Source organism: Ursus americanus, chromosome 5 (genome assembly GCF_024610735.1).
Source record: "Ursus americanus isolate L20-20 chromosome 5, mUrsAme1.1.p, whole genome shotgun sequence".
NCBI lineage: Eukaryota > Metazoa > Chordata > Mammalia > Carnivora > Ursidae > Ursus > Ursus americanus.
This window is the reverse complement of record NC_142131.1, coordinates 59,943,665-59,958,717: the sequence shown is the minus strand read 5'-3', so window position 1 is coordinate 59,958,717 and position 15,053 is coordinate 59,943,665. Positions and strand designations below refer to the sequence as shown.

General features: G+C 44.1%; 2 protein-coding genes across 6 annotated transcripts in view; both read left to right on the top strand.

Annotated features, from left to right (window-relative positions):
• The window catches only part of LOC123790370 (organic cation/carnitine transporter 2), a 31,790-nt gene extending 26,042 nt beyond the window's left edge, over positions 1–5,748 (top strand). The window contains exon 11 of the mRNA XM_045794738.2: positions 1,695–5,748. The gene's annotated coding sequence lies outside the window, so the exon portion shown is untranslated. The remainder of the gene's footprint in view (positions 1–1,694) is intronic.
• A 5,591-nt stretch (positions 5,749–11,339) lies between these two features.
• The window catches only part of LOC148110128 (uncharacterized), a 72,719-nt gene continuing 69,005 nt past the window's right edge, over positions 11,340–15,053 (top strand). Inside the window, exon 1 of one of the 5 annotated variants that reach the window (XM_087862291.1) lies at positions 11,340–11,850. In XM_087862291.1, coding sequence (XP_087718417.1) covers positions 11,731–11,850 — 120 coding nt within the window. In that variant the 5' untranslated portion in view covers positions 11,340–11,730. The remainder of the gene's footprint in view (positions 11,851–15,053) is intronic. The other 4 variants (XM_087862293.1, XM_087862292.1, XM_087862294.1 and 1 more) reach the window with 4 other exon arrangements.

Genomic DNA, 15,053 nt, shown 5'->3' with positions numbered 1-15,053 from the left:
ATAAGTCAAAAGTCCTGTTGCATAGTATAACATGCAACATCAAACTTTGGTGGGAAGGAAGGAAGCTCATCTTCTGTAACCCTATAGGCTTCTCCACTCTCCTCAGACCTGATTTTGTGCCAGGTTCCTGATTAACTGCCTTCACTGTGGTTCCAAAATACACTTTACAGCCCTGCCTGCCCTTTCTCCTGTTGCATGAACAAACAGTTTCTGAGTTTTCTCTCTTAACCTCAGTGCTACTGATGCCAATCATTTGTGTCCTTCTGGGAGCCAAAAACCATAATGACCTGAACGCTTAGAGCTCTTCTTTTGGCAAGGCAATAGCCCATGTCAGTGCTTCTGGGGCTGAGCCAAGTATCTGAACATCCAAGCCCTCTGCCTGGGCCTGTTGGACCTGTTTCTGTCAGAGTCATGGCTTGGTAACCAAGTTCTCCTGATCAGGAATCTCTTCTTGGGGAGAGAGGGGAGCATAACCTGTAGTCGCAGGGGGAGTTGGTGCTCAGTTAATACCGGTAAGAATGAGAAACCAGGATACCCACAGAAGTACAAAGGGCAAAGCAAATGAAGTGAAGGAACAATTCAGATTTTAAAAATACTAAGTGTTCTGCCACAGATAAAGATGAAAGCAAGAGTATACCCTATGATCTTTCCTACTCCTGGCAACTAGTTCCTCTCTCCCTCAGAGTTCCCTAAACATTCTCATGAATTCCAGAAGGGCTGGTGTTTGCCAAAGAGAATTACTCTACTTAACACCTAGTTTAAGCGATGGTGAATGAGTTGGGCAGAGGGCCCTGTTCTCTGTCAAGTGGTAAGTAGCCCAACAAATCTTTCCCCTAGGTGTTTATCATCCAATTGCTTTTCCTAAACGGCTTTTAGGCTGACAGAAGCTGGACACAACCCAATATTAGCAATACCATATGTTGTGTGTGCCATTGCTGTACAAGCAATTTGGAAAACTACAGGCCTATCTTGTTTTATTGCACTTCACTTTTTTGTGCCTTTTTACAAATTGAAGGTTCAAGATGTTAGCAGAGGAAGTCACGGCGGATATAATAGAAAGAGCAAGAGAACTAGAATTAGGCATGGAAGCCGAAGGCAGAACTGGAATGGATGAGGAGTTGCTTCCCGTGGATGAGAAGAGAACGTGGTTTCCTGAGACGGCATCTACTCCTGGTGGAGATGCTGTGACGATTGTTGAAATGACAACAAAAGGGATTTGGAATACAATTCAAACTTAGTTGATAAAGCAGCAGTAGGGTTTGAGAGGGTTGACTCCAATTTCAAAAGAAGTTCTATAGTGGATGAAATGCTATCAAACAGCACCACGTGCTACAGAGTGAGAGAGTATGGAAAGGAAAGGCATTTAATGCAGCAGACTTCATTGCTGTCCTATTTCAAGAACTTGCCACAGGCCCCCACCCTATAGCAACCTCCACACTGATCAGTCAGCTGTTACCAACATCGAGCAGGGCCCTCTGCCAACAAAAAGATTACCACTGGCTAAAAACTCAAATGATGGTTAGCATTTTTTTTAGCAACAAAGTATTTTTAAATTAAGGTGTGCACATTGGACTTTTACATATAATTCTATTGCACACTTAATAGACCACAGCGTAAACGTAACTTTTATATGCACTAAGGAACCAAAAAGTTCATCTGACTTGCTTTTTTTGGTGATATGTGCTTTATTGCAGGGGTCTGGAGCGAGCCTGCCGTATCTCCAAGTATGCCTATTCACCTATTGGCTCATTTGATACTTACACAAATCCCATGGGATCGATAGAGGATCCCCAGAATGACAGAGTCAGAGGTTCCTCAGCAGAAGGCACATGCCTTCCTGGAGTCTCAGATGGTCCCACCCTGGAAGGTCTTACCTTGGGAGGAAGGGGCTTAACTGAAGAACAGTTGTGCAAGAAGCTGCCAGAGGCACTAGAACATCATCTTTCTGCTGGGCCATCCAGAGCGCAGCAGTCAGGCACCTGACTGGCTCTTTTTACCTCAGAAGAAGTCTCACATGAGAAACTCTTCTCACGACTGTGTAGGGGTGTGGGCATACACTGTACACATCAAGGACATGGTGCTACATGCATGCAGTGGTAGAGTACTTCACAGAGCCAGTCTCCTGATGAGATCTGAAATATTCAATTATCATGTAACCTTTGATCAGTTTTGAAAATTCCAAATGTCCTCATAGAACTGTGTTTCCTTACACCAATCAAATAAGTATAAAAAGGTACAAACCTATAAAATGTTTTCACCAACATTAATTCAACAAGCAGGCAACATGATGTAAAACATACACTTTAAAAATTGGTGAAAGGAAAGAGAATATTCTAACACTGTACGTGAGAACAGTCTATGTACATTCTAGCAATGTAATACAACTTAATAACCCCTAAACTCTTTAGCCATAGTAAAAAGTCTTGAACAGCTGGAACAATCTTCCTAATATTCCCCAATCTGGGCAACAGTGGACTGGATGAAGGCCTCTATCTACTTCCCTCTTCAAAGATTTTTGTAAACTACTATAGAAATGGAGATCAAATGGAGAAAATGGACAATGGGGCTAATCACTGAAAGAAGTGAGACCTGCCCTATAAGAAAGGTCCAAGAGAGTCCTTCAGGCTGAAATGAAAGGATACTAGACAGCAGCCCAACTCCACATGAAGGAATAAAGCACATGGATAAAGGGAAACAACTTAAATAAATATAAAAGACAGTTAATTAATGAAAGTGAGGAAATTGGGGCGCCTGGGTGACTCAGCCGTTAAGCGTCTGCCTTCTGCTCAGGTCATGATCCCAGGGTCCTGGGATCGAGCCCCGCATCACGCTCCCTCCTCGGCAGGAAGCCTACTTCTCCCTCTCACACTCCCCTTGCTTGTGTTCCCTCTCTCGCTGTCTCTCTCCATCAAATAAATAAATAAAATCTTTAAAAAAAAAAAAGGAAAAAAAAGAAAGGAAATTACTGCCAACCTTACAGAAATAATAAGAATTACAAGAGAACACTATAAACAAGTATGTGCCAACAAATTATACAACCTAGAGGAACTGGACAAATTCCTAGAAACACAAAAATTACCAAAATGGACTCAAGAAGAAATAGAAAATCTGAACAGATGTTAAGTAGAGAGATTAAAATTATAATCAAAAACTTCCCAAAAAAGAAAAGCCCACAACCAGATGACTACACTGGTGAATCTACCAAACATTTAAAGAAGAATTAATACCAGTCCTTCTCAAATTCTTTGCACAAATAAAAGAGGAGAAAACACTTCCTGACTCATTCTGTGAAGCCAGCATTACCCTGAGACCAAATCCAGACGAAGACATCAAAAGAAAGAGAACCATAGATCAATATCTCTTATGAACATAGATGTGAAATATTCCATAAAATACTAGCAACCCAAATCCAGCAGCATACTAAGAGGATTTTATATTGTGACCTAGCAGGATTTATCCCAGGAACACAAATGTAGTTCAATTTAAAAATGTTAATAATGTAATACAACACATGAATGAGTTTAAATAAAGATTCTATCAGTTGATGCAGAAAAACATTTTATAATATTCAACACACTTTCATGATAAAAAACAGTCAATGAACTAGAAATAGAAGGGAACTTCCTCAATATGATAAATGACACCTATGAAAACACCACAGTTAACGTTATACTCAATGTTGAAACTGAAACTCACCCCCTAAGACCAGTAACAAGTCAAGGATGCCCCTTGCCACTTCTGAAACTATGCTGGAAGTTCTGGCCATAGCAATTAGGCAAGAAAAAGAAATAAAAGGTATCCAAGTTGAGAATTAAGAAGTAAAGCTACAGTAATCAAAACAGGGTGGTACTGGCAGAATGACAGATACAGAGATCAATGAAACAGAATACAGTCCAGAAGTAAACCTTCACAGATATGGTCAAAAAAGGTGATTTTTCAAAAAAGATGCCAAGACCATTCAAGGGGAAAGGACAGTCTTTTCATCAATGATGCTTGGAAAACTGGATGTCCACATGCAAAATAATGAAGTTGGACCCTTATACCATATGCAAAAATTAACTCAAAATAAATCAAAGACTAAACATAAGAGCTAAAATCCTAATACTTTTTAGAAGAAAACAGAGGGGAGGAAGTTTCATTGGATTTAGCAGTGATTTCTTGTATATGACACCAAAAGCACCGGCAACAAAAGAAAAAAAAATAAATTGGACTTCATCGAAATTAAAAACCTTTCTTATATGTCTATATACAATAAAGCTGGGGGAAAATGAAAAACTTTTGTGCATCACAGGACACTATCAAGAGTGAAAAGTCACCCCAGAGAACAGGAGAAATCATTTCTCTACTAAGGCATTAATATCCAAAATATATAAAGTATTCCCACAGCCCAATAATGTAAAAAAAAAAAAAAATGGGCAAAGGACTTAAGTAGACATATCTCCCAACAAGGTATACAAATGGCCAACATGCACATGAAAAGAAGTGCCATTCATTAGGGAGATACAAAACAAAATTACAATAAGAAATCACTTCGTACTCATTAGGATGGCTGTTGTTAAAAAGAAAAAACAGAAAAAAAAGCAAGTATTGGTGAGGATATGGAGAAATTCAAACACCTGTGCACTGCTGGTGGGAATGTAAAATGGGGCAGATATTATGGAAAACAGTATGACATTTCCTCAAAAAAAAAAAATCAAACATAGAATTATCATATGATCCAGCAATTCCACTTCTAGGTATATAACCAAATGAACTGAAAGCAGGGACTCAAACATTTGTACACCTATGTTCATAGCAGCATTATCTACCGTAGATTAAAGGTGGAAACAACCCAAGTGTCCATCAGTGGACGGGTAAACAAACTGTAGTATATACATACAATGGGATACTATTCGACCTTAAAAAAGAAGGAAACGGATACATGCTGCAACATGGAAGAATAATGGTTACCAGGAGCTGAGAGGAAGAGGTAATAGGAGTGACTGTTTCGTGGGTACAGAGATTCAGTTTGAGATGATGAAAACATTCTGGAGATGGATGGTGGTGTTGACCACCCAACAATGTGAGTGTATTTAATGCCGATGAGCTGTACACCAAAAAATGGTTATAATGATCAATTTTATGTCACATATATTTTACCACAGTACTTAACTTTTTAAAAGAATTGTTCACGAATAATGGCAATAAAAATTCTCAAGTACTTGATTCAAGTAGTAAGGTACCCATGAATCCTTTTTGAGAGAAACTATTTAAAAAGGCAGTGTAAGCCCCTAATAACTGAATCCGTTTGCAATTCATATAACAAAGAGCTAATTTACCTAATATAAAAGTCTCCTACAAATAAACAAGAAAAAATCATCAACCCCAAATGAAAAAAATGGAAAAGAGGTATAAACAATATATAGAGGCTGAAATAGAAATGACTTTTAAACATATGAAAAGATCCTGCACTTCACTCCTAATAAGAGAAATACAGATGAAAACAATACTGAGATATCATTTTCACCTACCCATCCATCCTCCTCTCTGCATAAATACAATGAAAAATGTATAGAATATTTTTCTAATATTAATAGCAATACTTTTTAGATGGTAAGATTTGGGGGAGCTTTTAGGGCATTTATTGTACTTTCTATGGTGTTTGTGTTCCTTACAATGAACACATATATGTTTTGAAGTGGTTTTAGTTAAAAAATAAAACTGGAAGTAAGTATGTAAGATGACAATAAAGATGAATTCTTCTGTGTATTTTTCAGTATTTTTAAATGCTCCCCCAACCCTCGCCCAGACCTTCACATATTTTTAATTATGATCCCTGATATAACACATCCCAGTTTTACATTTTTCCTTGACACTCCTGCCACCACCCTTCATCTCTGATTTCCCAATCGTACCCATGTTCAAGTTCACCTCAAGCACATCCTCTTCCTGGGAAGCACTGTAGTGTATACAAGTGCCCACACCTGGAGCACATATGTGGTCCGACGGGTCCAAAAGCAGCTTACTAGCTCTATAACTTCAGGCAAGCCAGTTAATCTTTCTGAGACTCAGTTTCCTTGTCTATAAAATAAATCACTTAACTCACTGGGGTATTAGAGATTTTATTTTTTGTGTAATCTCTACATCCAACGTGGGGCTCGAACACACAACTCTGAGATCAAGAGTCACACACTCCACTGACTGAGCCAGCCAGGCGCCCCTCACTAGGGTTTTAAAAGGATTAAATTAGCATGTAAAGTCCTTAACAGTACTAAATTTGTGTTGACAATAATATTGCTGTCCCTCCAGACCTCCCTAAGGCAATTATTAACTCTACAAATAATTAGTCCTTATTATGTTCTGTTTGGTTCCATCAGGGAAATTATAACTACCTTTGGGAGAAATCCTTTTACTCATTCATCCCTTAATGAAAGCCAGAGCCCTCAGGAAAACATCCTTCACAATGCCCACACCTCCTCCTTTCTCTTTTTTAGTCCAAGCAGGCCGATGGTATCTAGGCTTCTTGTAAACTCACCTACCGTCAGCCTCCACACTTCACAGTGAGATGGGTATGAGCTGTCTGGGGTCTGCAACTAGTGAAAGAAATGTTGTTTGACTTATGAGAGAGGTCAGTGTTCAAACAGTAGTCATGATGTGTGTCCAGGCCTGATTTAGGAGGATGGACCAATGTGGGACTTGAACATCCCTGCCCACTCACGGGTGATTCACTTGGACAGGCTGCTGGGGGCCGTGATCTGCATGACAGGGCCCTCCTCTGCCAGCCTCTCAAAGGACACCTTGCTCAGGGAGACACATGTTAAAACAAGAGTGCCTTTTGGAGTACTGGCTTCTTTTCCCCCACAGAAAGACAGATTTCCGTCTGGGTTGCCAAATATGTAAGTCTTTTCCTTTAGGGACACTTATGAGAGACTACTCCTTTTCCACGGGAAACCAAGGCCACCCAAAACAAAATCACTTATCTTTGTTCAAGAACAACTGCTCACTCATTGTCTATTTGTTTACCTTTTCCTCCTTGAGAAAGTTAAAGGATATTTTTGCTATTGGTAGGTTGTATTTTTCTAGAGGCAAACAGTTTTAGTTCTGAGTTCTAAACTGAGGTTTGGAGATTGTCTGTGGAACAAACACTTTACAAAGAAGACCAGACACTAGCTCACACAGAGGACATAGCTGATGGTTTTGTAGCAAAGCACAAACACATCTTATGAGTGGGAAGGTGCACATGAGATTCCCTGCCCACCTGACACCTCACCCGAGATGTGCAGAATCAAAGTCCTGCAAAATGTGATCCTTTCCCAACATTCTCCAGCTCACTAAAGGGCACCGTTGTGTCAGCTCAGGTCCTCTTCGAGCATATGCCAAGATGGAAACAAACATGCCAGTGTTATTGAGGAAAATGCTCATGAAGGGTAAAGGGGAGAAGGAGCAAGAATAGGCAGAGAGAGACTCAGATCACGATGCAGATCTGTCCCCTCCTGAAAAGGACAGGGAAGGGAAGAGAACTGGGCAGGAAGAGCTTCAGCCTGCAGGTTTAGTTCTGAGAAATTGTTGAGCACGCTGCTGGGAAGCTCCGCAGTACCGACAGCCTGTTAGACAAGTCCCAGCTCGGGCAGAAATAGCCTGGCTCTGGTACCCCTTACTGAGTTCGTTAATGTGTCTGGGAGCAACCGAGCTGTGCATAGCCTTGTGTGTTTGCTGCAGCAAATCGAAAGGGTTGGCAGCTGGTGGCTCTTAGTTCTGTTCTTTGTAGAAGATTCTCTTGAAGAGTGATCTGAGTAGCTACACATTTGCCACAATCATTCATTCAATTACGCAACCTGGGAGTCATGCCTGATATCTTCTTCTCCCTTATCTTTAAGACCCAGTCCACTGGCAAGATCCTAACCATTTCACCTCCTAAATATTTCTCACATCTGTCTCTATCTCCTACACCACTACCACCATCATCTTGCTCCCAACTGATGACCATCTTTCCATCTATTCACCACACAGCATGTAAAGCAGGCTTTTTATCTTTAAAAAAAATTTTAAGATTTTGTTTTTAAATAATCTCTAAACCTGACATGGGGCTTAAAATTATCACCCTGAGATCAAGAGTCACAGGCTCTAATGACTGAGCCAGCCAGGTGCCCCAGAGACAGCTTTTTAAAACATAGTCAGATCTGCTTAAACATCAGTGCTCATCCAATAAGGATCTAAGTCCTTAGCATGACCTTCAAGGCCCTGCCCGTTATGACTTTTGCCTTACTCTCCAGCCTCCTGTGGACTTGGGTTGTCCTTACTCTCTCTGCTCCATTGACCCTCTGAGCATCAGATAGATAATGGTTCAAATCTAGACTCCTTCCAGTTCCCCAAATGCTCCAAGTCCCTTCCTGCCTCAGGACCCTTGTACATGTTGTTCCCTCTACCAATTCTGTCTTCTCCAATCCCATGCCCCTATACCCAGTTAACTAATCCTCATTCCTTAGCTACCAATTCAAATACCATTTCTTCAGGGAAGCCTTCTCTGACCCTCACGCAAGTTCAAATCCTTTGGAATTCCGTCGTATAGTGAATTAAATGCACTTTGTAGCATTTAGGATGGTATTCTGTATTTGACTAATTATCTGATTGACTACCTCACTATAAAGTGTGTTTCCTGATGGCAGAGACTATGTCCATTTTTGTTCATTATTGTATCTCCAGCATTAGCAGAATGGCTGCATTTTGTAGTTGCAACAAAATATTTGTTGAATAAAGGAAGTATCTAAAAGAATTATTTGATATTTTTTCCTTTATTATTTGAGTCACACTCCAAGTGTTTTCTTTTCTAACCAGTGAATTGTATTTCTTTCTATTTATATTGTTCTCCAGCGGCATGATCTTGCCCCATGTCTACTCCCACCCTTCGCCCATGGTAAAATCTGTGAGGGCTGGCCTTGGATTTGGGAATTTTCGAGGCTTCCTTGAGCACTGCAGGCCTGGATAAAGTGCTTGCTGCAGAACTTGCTGTGGCACAAGATTTTATTCTAGAGTTAGAAGGTCAGGGAGGTAGGAAGGAGAAGAAAGTGAGTTGCCTCCAAAGAGTTGGGATACAAAGTTGCTCTTTGAAAGTTAAATTAGACATCAAACCAATCAGAGCAAAGATATACAACATGCCTCCTTAAAGAGCAAGAAGGACTCCAGGACCTACAAGGCCTAACAGTACTGTTACTCAGTAAGGCCTTGCTCTATCAAAAAAAGAAATGCATTCTTTTAAGGAGAGACAGCCCTGGTAGCATAATAAGGAGAACCTAAGTAACAAAGAATGTCCACCGGCCACCATCCCAGGAGAAGGGCTGGCCAGGACAACAGGAATGAGTGGCCAATCCTCACAGCAGCTTGTTTGACCTCTGGTGTGAAGGAAGATGCCCCAAGCTCCCCAAGGCTGATATCAGTAAACATTTAAGTCAGATAATTCACTCTTCTGATTCTGACTTAAAGCTCTCCCAGCCACCTTCTGACAATTAGGTTCCACACTGTACAGTTTCAAGAAGAGAGTGCACTCGCCAGACAACCTCAAGAGTCTCGTGTTCCTGACCGTTTGGCTTCTAACAGTAATGGTAAAGCTCCAGGCTTGGGTATCAGATGGCCTTCATTTCAACACTAACTCTACCACCTACATACTTTACATACTAACCCTGGGAATTCCCATCGTCTTTTTTACCCCAACAACATACCACACGATTACAGGGAGAATGAAAGGAAGTAATGCATGTGATGTACTTAGCACAGAGTTTAGCAAATAGTGAATGAAATCAGTAAGTTTGCCTTCCGATTTTATACAACGTGGATTTTTAATCAACACTGGAACATTGAATAGATGGAATTTTGGGTCCCACAGGATCGAAGACCAAATCTGGACTGTGGGAAATTACCGAGATGATAGATTATAGGCTAGCCTTTTACCTCCTGGCATCTCTCCAGTCACATGTGTTAACATCTATAAAAGGTAACCAGGACGCAGCTTTATAACCTTGCATCTCTACCTCTCTTTTCCTAACCATCATCTCCCATACATACTTTTTATGCAGAAACAGATTTGCCTCTACTTTGCTCTCATGGAATCAAGAATGATTGTCCTATCACAAGAAGAGCTCCAAGGCTCCCCCCCCCACCCTTTTTTTTCCTTCATGCTACAGACCAAAAGCGTCATCTCCTGGAGGGGAAAACATGGGCTCTTGTTTTTCTAAGGTCACCATTTGGCCTGCCCCACTTCCCCACGTGCTCTTGAGGGAAATACTGCAATTACACTTAGAAAGCCACAACCTCGGTCACAGATCAAGACTTCCATCATGCCGGGAACATGCCTGAATTTCAAAGAGGCAAAGCAAAGTGATTCTGCCAGATTAGACAGTTAATTTTGTTTTTCTGTTCCAGTTATCAGACTGCTCTATGACGAAAATGAACACACACACACATGGCCAATTTGGTTTGGAGTATGGAGTCTTATCAACGTTTTCCAAGTAGGAATGCTTACTTACAAAAGTATTTTGTAAAGTATCAGATCTCAGTGACTGATGCTGGGCAGAGCGGTAGGGAGTTCCTCAAACTTAGGTTGTAGTAGCACTCTAATTTAACAGAACTGGTCCAGTGGCGTCATCACAGGGGCTAATTGTCAGGTGAGGTGTCAGGTGCCTTCCAAAAGACCGAAGTGCCTTCTCAGTCCTTCTAAGTCAAAATAACACAGTCTAAACTCTGAAAACGATCTTATTATCATGGAGATCTTCGATTTTATCAACTGACATTAGAGAATGTCTATCAGGCACCCAGAAAAACAATGACTTTGTTGCTGCCCTCAAAGAAACCACCTAGAGCCTAACAGAAAATACCAAGAGTTTTCTCCCTCATACCGTTTCATTTAATTCCTACAATCTTGAGGTAGGTCTGGTTACCATCCTCATCCTACCAGGAAAGAAACTAAAGCTGAAGGAGTAAATATTCCCCCCAAATCACACAGCCAATAAGTGACAGGTGCGGGCTCTCTAAATCCTTGGCTATTGATGGGCACCAATTAAAGCAGGGAGTCCAAATCCTGAGCTTGCTGTTCAGTTTTTCTTATCGAGTGACGTGTCCCCCATTTCACCGATACCATTGACTTTTGATTTCTCCGCGGACCCAGGACGAAGAGCCTGGTACCCCGTGGTCACGACGGGCTGTTCGAAGCCACGGGGCCGCGAGCTCGGCAGAGGGTCCAGTGCGCATGCCTGGGCCTGGGGCTTCGGCCCACCCCCGGGGGTCTGCGCACGAAACCTGCCCAGCTGGCTCAGCGCCCCAACCCGGGACCCCTCAGAGGCTCGCTCCCAGCCGCCCAGGCCAGACCCGCCTCCTGAGGCCAGAAACCCACGAAGCGCTGCCAGCAGGTCCGCCGTCTGCCCCGAGGCCCAAGCAGGCGCTGACTGAGGGGCGGCCGGGGAAGCGGCCCCCTTGGGCCGAGGCGCGGTGGGCCGCGGGGCCGAACGAGGGCGCGCTGCGGGGCCTCTCCCGTTGATGTCGGGCTGCCCGCCTTCCTGCCGGGCACGGGCCCGGGCCTCGCTCGCCGCTCGCTCGCGGCCCCTCGGGTGCACGGGGCTCGGGCCAGCCCCCGCGTGTAGGCCCGAGGCCTGAGCCCCCGCCTCTGGCTGCCAGCCCGCGCTCCGCGTTCACCGCGCTCGGCCGCGGGCCCGCCTCTCGGCCATTTTCGCTTTCGCTTTCCTGCCGCGGTAGTTGAGGAAAATGAAAGTGACCGTGGCCGTGGCCCGGGCCCGCGCAGCAGCCGTCGGGGCGAGGGGCGCAGAGACCGGCGGCGGTCGGCGTGGAGCCTGCGAGCTGGAGCGGCGGCCCGCACCAGACGAGGTAAGCGCGCCCCCTCGGCGGCCGCCTCGCGGGCTCCGCCTTGCGGACCGGGCGGGCGGGACGCCAGGAGGCCCTGTGACGCGGGGCAGGCCGGGCCGGGGGTGGCTCCTGCCGCGGGGCCGGGGGCGCTGAGACGCGACAGGCGGGGGCCTGCATGGCGCTGCTGAAGAGCTGGGGGAGCTCAGACTAGCGTGCCAAGGGTCTGGCAGCCTGGGGCCGAGGTCGCACGGCGGAAAAGCAGGCCGTGCACGGTTCCCATCACACGTTTCCTTTTATACAACGCCACCCGTTTCCCACCCCGGACCGGCTTTCAGGAAAAATCAAAGTGGGAGAATGTACGTAAAATGCTGAGCAGAGTGCCTCCCCTGAGCTCAGCAGGGAGGAACTCATCATTTGCCCCTTCTTGCCTTTTAGATCCTCTTCTTTCCCATTTGGCTCCACTCCTGGTGCAGTTTGCCTTTCTACGTTTTGCAGATAGGGTGCACTTGGGCGACCCTGGGGTGCTTTCCAAGCGTTCCCTGAACTGGCAAGCTTGCAGCTCGCCTCTCTTGGCCATAGGTATGGGCATCAGCCAGTCCAGGATGTCGCCCCCTCCCCAAGGCCCTGCCTGTGAAAAGACAGGGGCTTACTCCGCAGAGATTCCACATACACCCCCGCCCCCCCCCCCACCCCCGGGATGGCGAAAACGGTCAGGGATGGTGCACTCAGGGACCAAGTCCTTCCCAGACCAGGAAACTTTCTGTCTGCTGCATCTGCCAGCTGAAGGGTGAAACATAAGTGCTCTGTCTTTGCCGTTGGTCGCATATAAACGAACTCGATCGTGGTATGGAGAATTGGGCTCCACCTCAAAGCTGTGGAGACAACCCCTGGCAAGGAAAAAAAATATATCTATCTGTATCTGTATCTATATATTTATCTATATCTATATCATCTGTCTCTCTCTGTACACACAAGTTGCCCACATGGCCAGTTGTGTGAGATGAGCATACAGGGTAGAAGGTACTAAGTGTTGAAAGTAAAGGGACTAAATCTGCAGGCACTTGATGTACATTTGAGTGATGACACTCTTTGTAGCCAATACCAAGAACCCCCTTTTAATCAATTTTTGTCTCAATAAAAATGAATTCAGCCTAATCACACGGATCTGATCATACGGCCCATTACTGAAACAAAACTCCAATGATCTTAACGATCTTAACTTTGAAAATAGCCATCTGAATTTGACAAACGATGACCTAAGATCCTAATTTTTAAAACAGTCCCTCCTCTGCCCCGCTTCACGGCTGTGTTGAGTATTCATTGCTTTTAGAAAATACTGCCTTTATCGTGAGCCAGAAAATCTGTCTTTGATTCAACGAGCTATTCCTTTTCTGCTGAATTCCCTGATGTCCTCTTCTCTCTTCCTCCTGTTAACTAAATTTGAACTGTTGTGAATCGTTCTCTCCTTTTGGTCCGATGGCTTAGCCTGCAGGGGGCTGAAGAGGTGGGGTAGTGGAGACACCATGCCCTGCCTTTCTACCACCCTGTGTTCATGCTTCCATGTTCCAGAAAACAGAATTATTCAGCGGAAGACCTAGCAAGGCCCTGCCTTTCCCCCTACCTTCTGTTCTCCATAGCTTTATGATTCATTGAGTTAGCCACCAGCATGTGATGGACCTTCTTACGGTTTTAACTAAAAAGTAATGCATGGGATTTTGTGTGCTTTCCTTAGTATCTAAGGTCTACCAAATTTAATTGCTCATACACTTTAGCTCATGGCACACTAATCCTTGCTCCATCTAGAGTCTCTCTTTCGTGTTATGTTACTTTGTTATTTCCTCCCTTTATACTCCAGTTCTGTCACACTGCCCCCCCCCCACACACACACACTAACAGGCAGTCATGCTGGCATATTTGTTTGTTCTTCCGAACTACCTTTCATTATATCTTCTTAGAACATGTGTATCTCTGAAAACTATGTCATGTTTTGCTTTTGTTGCACTTACCGAAATAAATACTTTCAGGCTAGGGCCACCTGGGTGGCTCAGTCAGGTAAGGTTAAACGTCCGACCTTGGCTTAGGTCATGATCTCAGGGTCCTTGGTTGGAGCCCCACGTCAGTCTCTGTGCTCAGCAGGGAGCCTGCTTCTCCCTCTCCCTCTGCCTGCCACTCCCCCAGGTCCTGCTCTCTCTCTTTCTCAAATAAATAAAATATTTTTTTAAAAATAAAAATAACAGTGACTGAGTAGCTCAGTCGGTTAAGCGTTTGCCTTTGGCTCAGGTCATGATCCCAGGTCCCTGGGATTGAGACCCGTGTCGGGGCTCCCAGTTTAGCAGGGAGTCTGCTTCTCTCTCTCCTTCTGCCCCTAACCCTGCTCATGCTCTCTCACACTCTCTCTCAAATAAATAAATTTAAAAAAAAGATACTTTCATACTATAAATCTCATACTGTTTCTTTCCCCCTCACACATTATATTTTTGAGTCAAACCATGTTGCTCTGTGTAAGTCTAATTCATTACTTGTGGTTGTTGCATAGTTTTGTATGGAAAGTATACACCACAAGTATTTAACCAGCCTCCTGGGAATAGATGTGAGGTGGCCTGTAACTCCTTGCTTGCACGAATAGTGCTGCACCAAACATCCTTTTGGGTGTCTCCCTGTGTCCTGTGCAAGAATTTTTTTGAGATCTACAAATATGAGATTGTGGGTTCTAGGATACTTGTCTTTTACCAAAGGATACTTAGTCTTTTACTGAAAACTGCTACTTCGTGCTGCAGAATGGCTACATTCGGTTTCCTCCCACCAGGAAGGAGTGCCTCGAGAGTTCCTTTGCCAACATCTGCTGGCACTTACTGTTAGCTCAGCTACACATTGCGGTCCAGACTGGTAGGTTAAAGCAGTACTCCATTTCTGTTTTACTTGAGCGTCTCATCATATTGTTTTGCCATTTGTGAACTGCTTACCCATCTATCCATCTAATCTGCCCCTCTTTTCTGTCTGATTTCTGATCTTTTCCTATATGGGGTTTGCATTTTGTTCTTTTTTTTTTTTAAAGATTTTATTCACTTATTTGTCATTGAGAGAGAGAGCGCGCACACACAAGGAAGGGGAGCAGCAGGCAGAGGGAGAAGCAGACTCCCTGTTGAGCAGGGAGCCTGATGTGAGACTCGATCCCAGCACCCAGGGATCATGACCTGGTGAAAGGCAGACACTTAACCGACTGA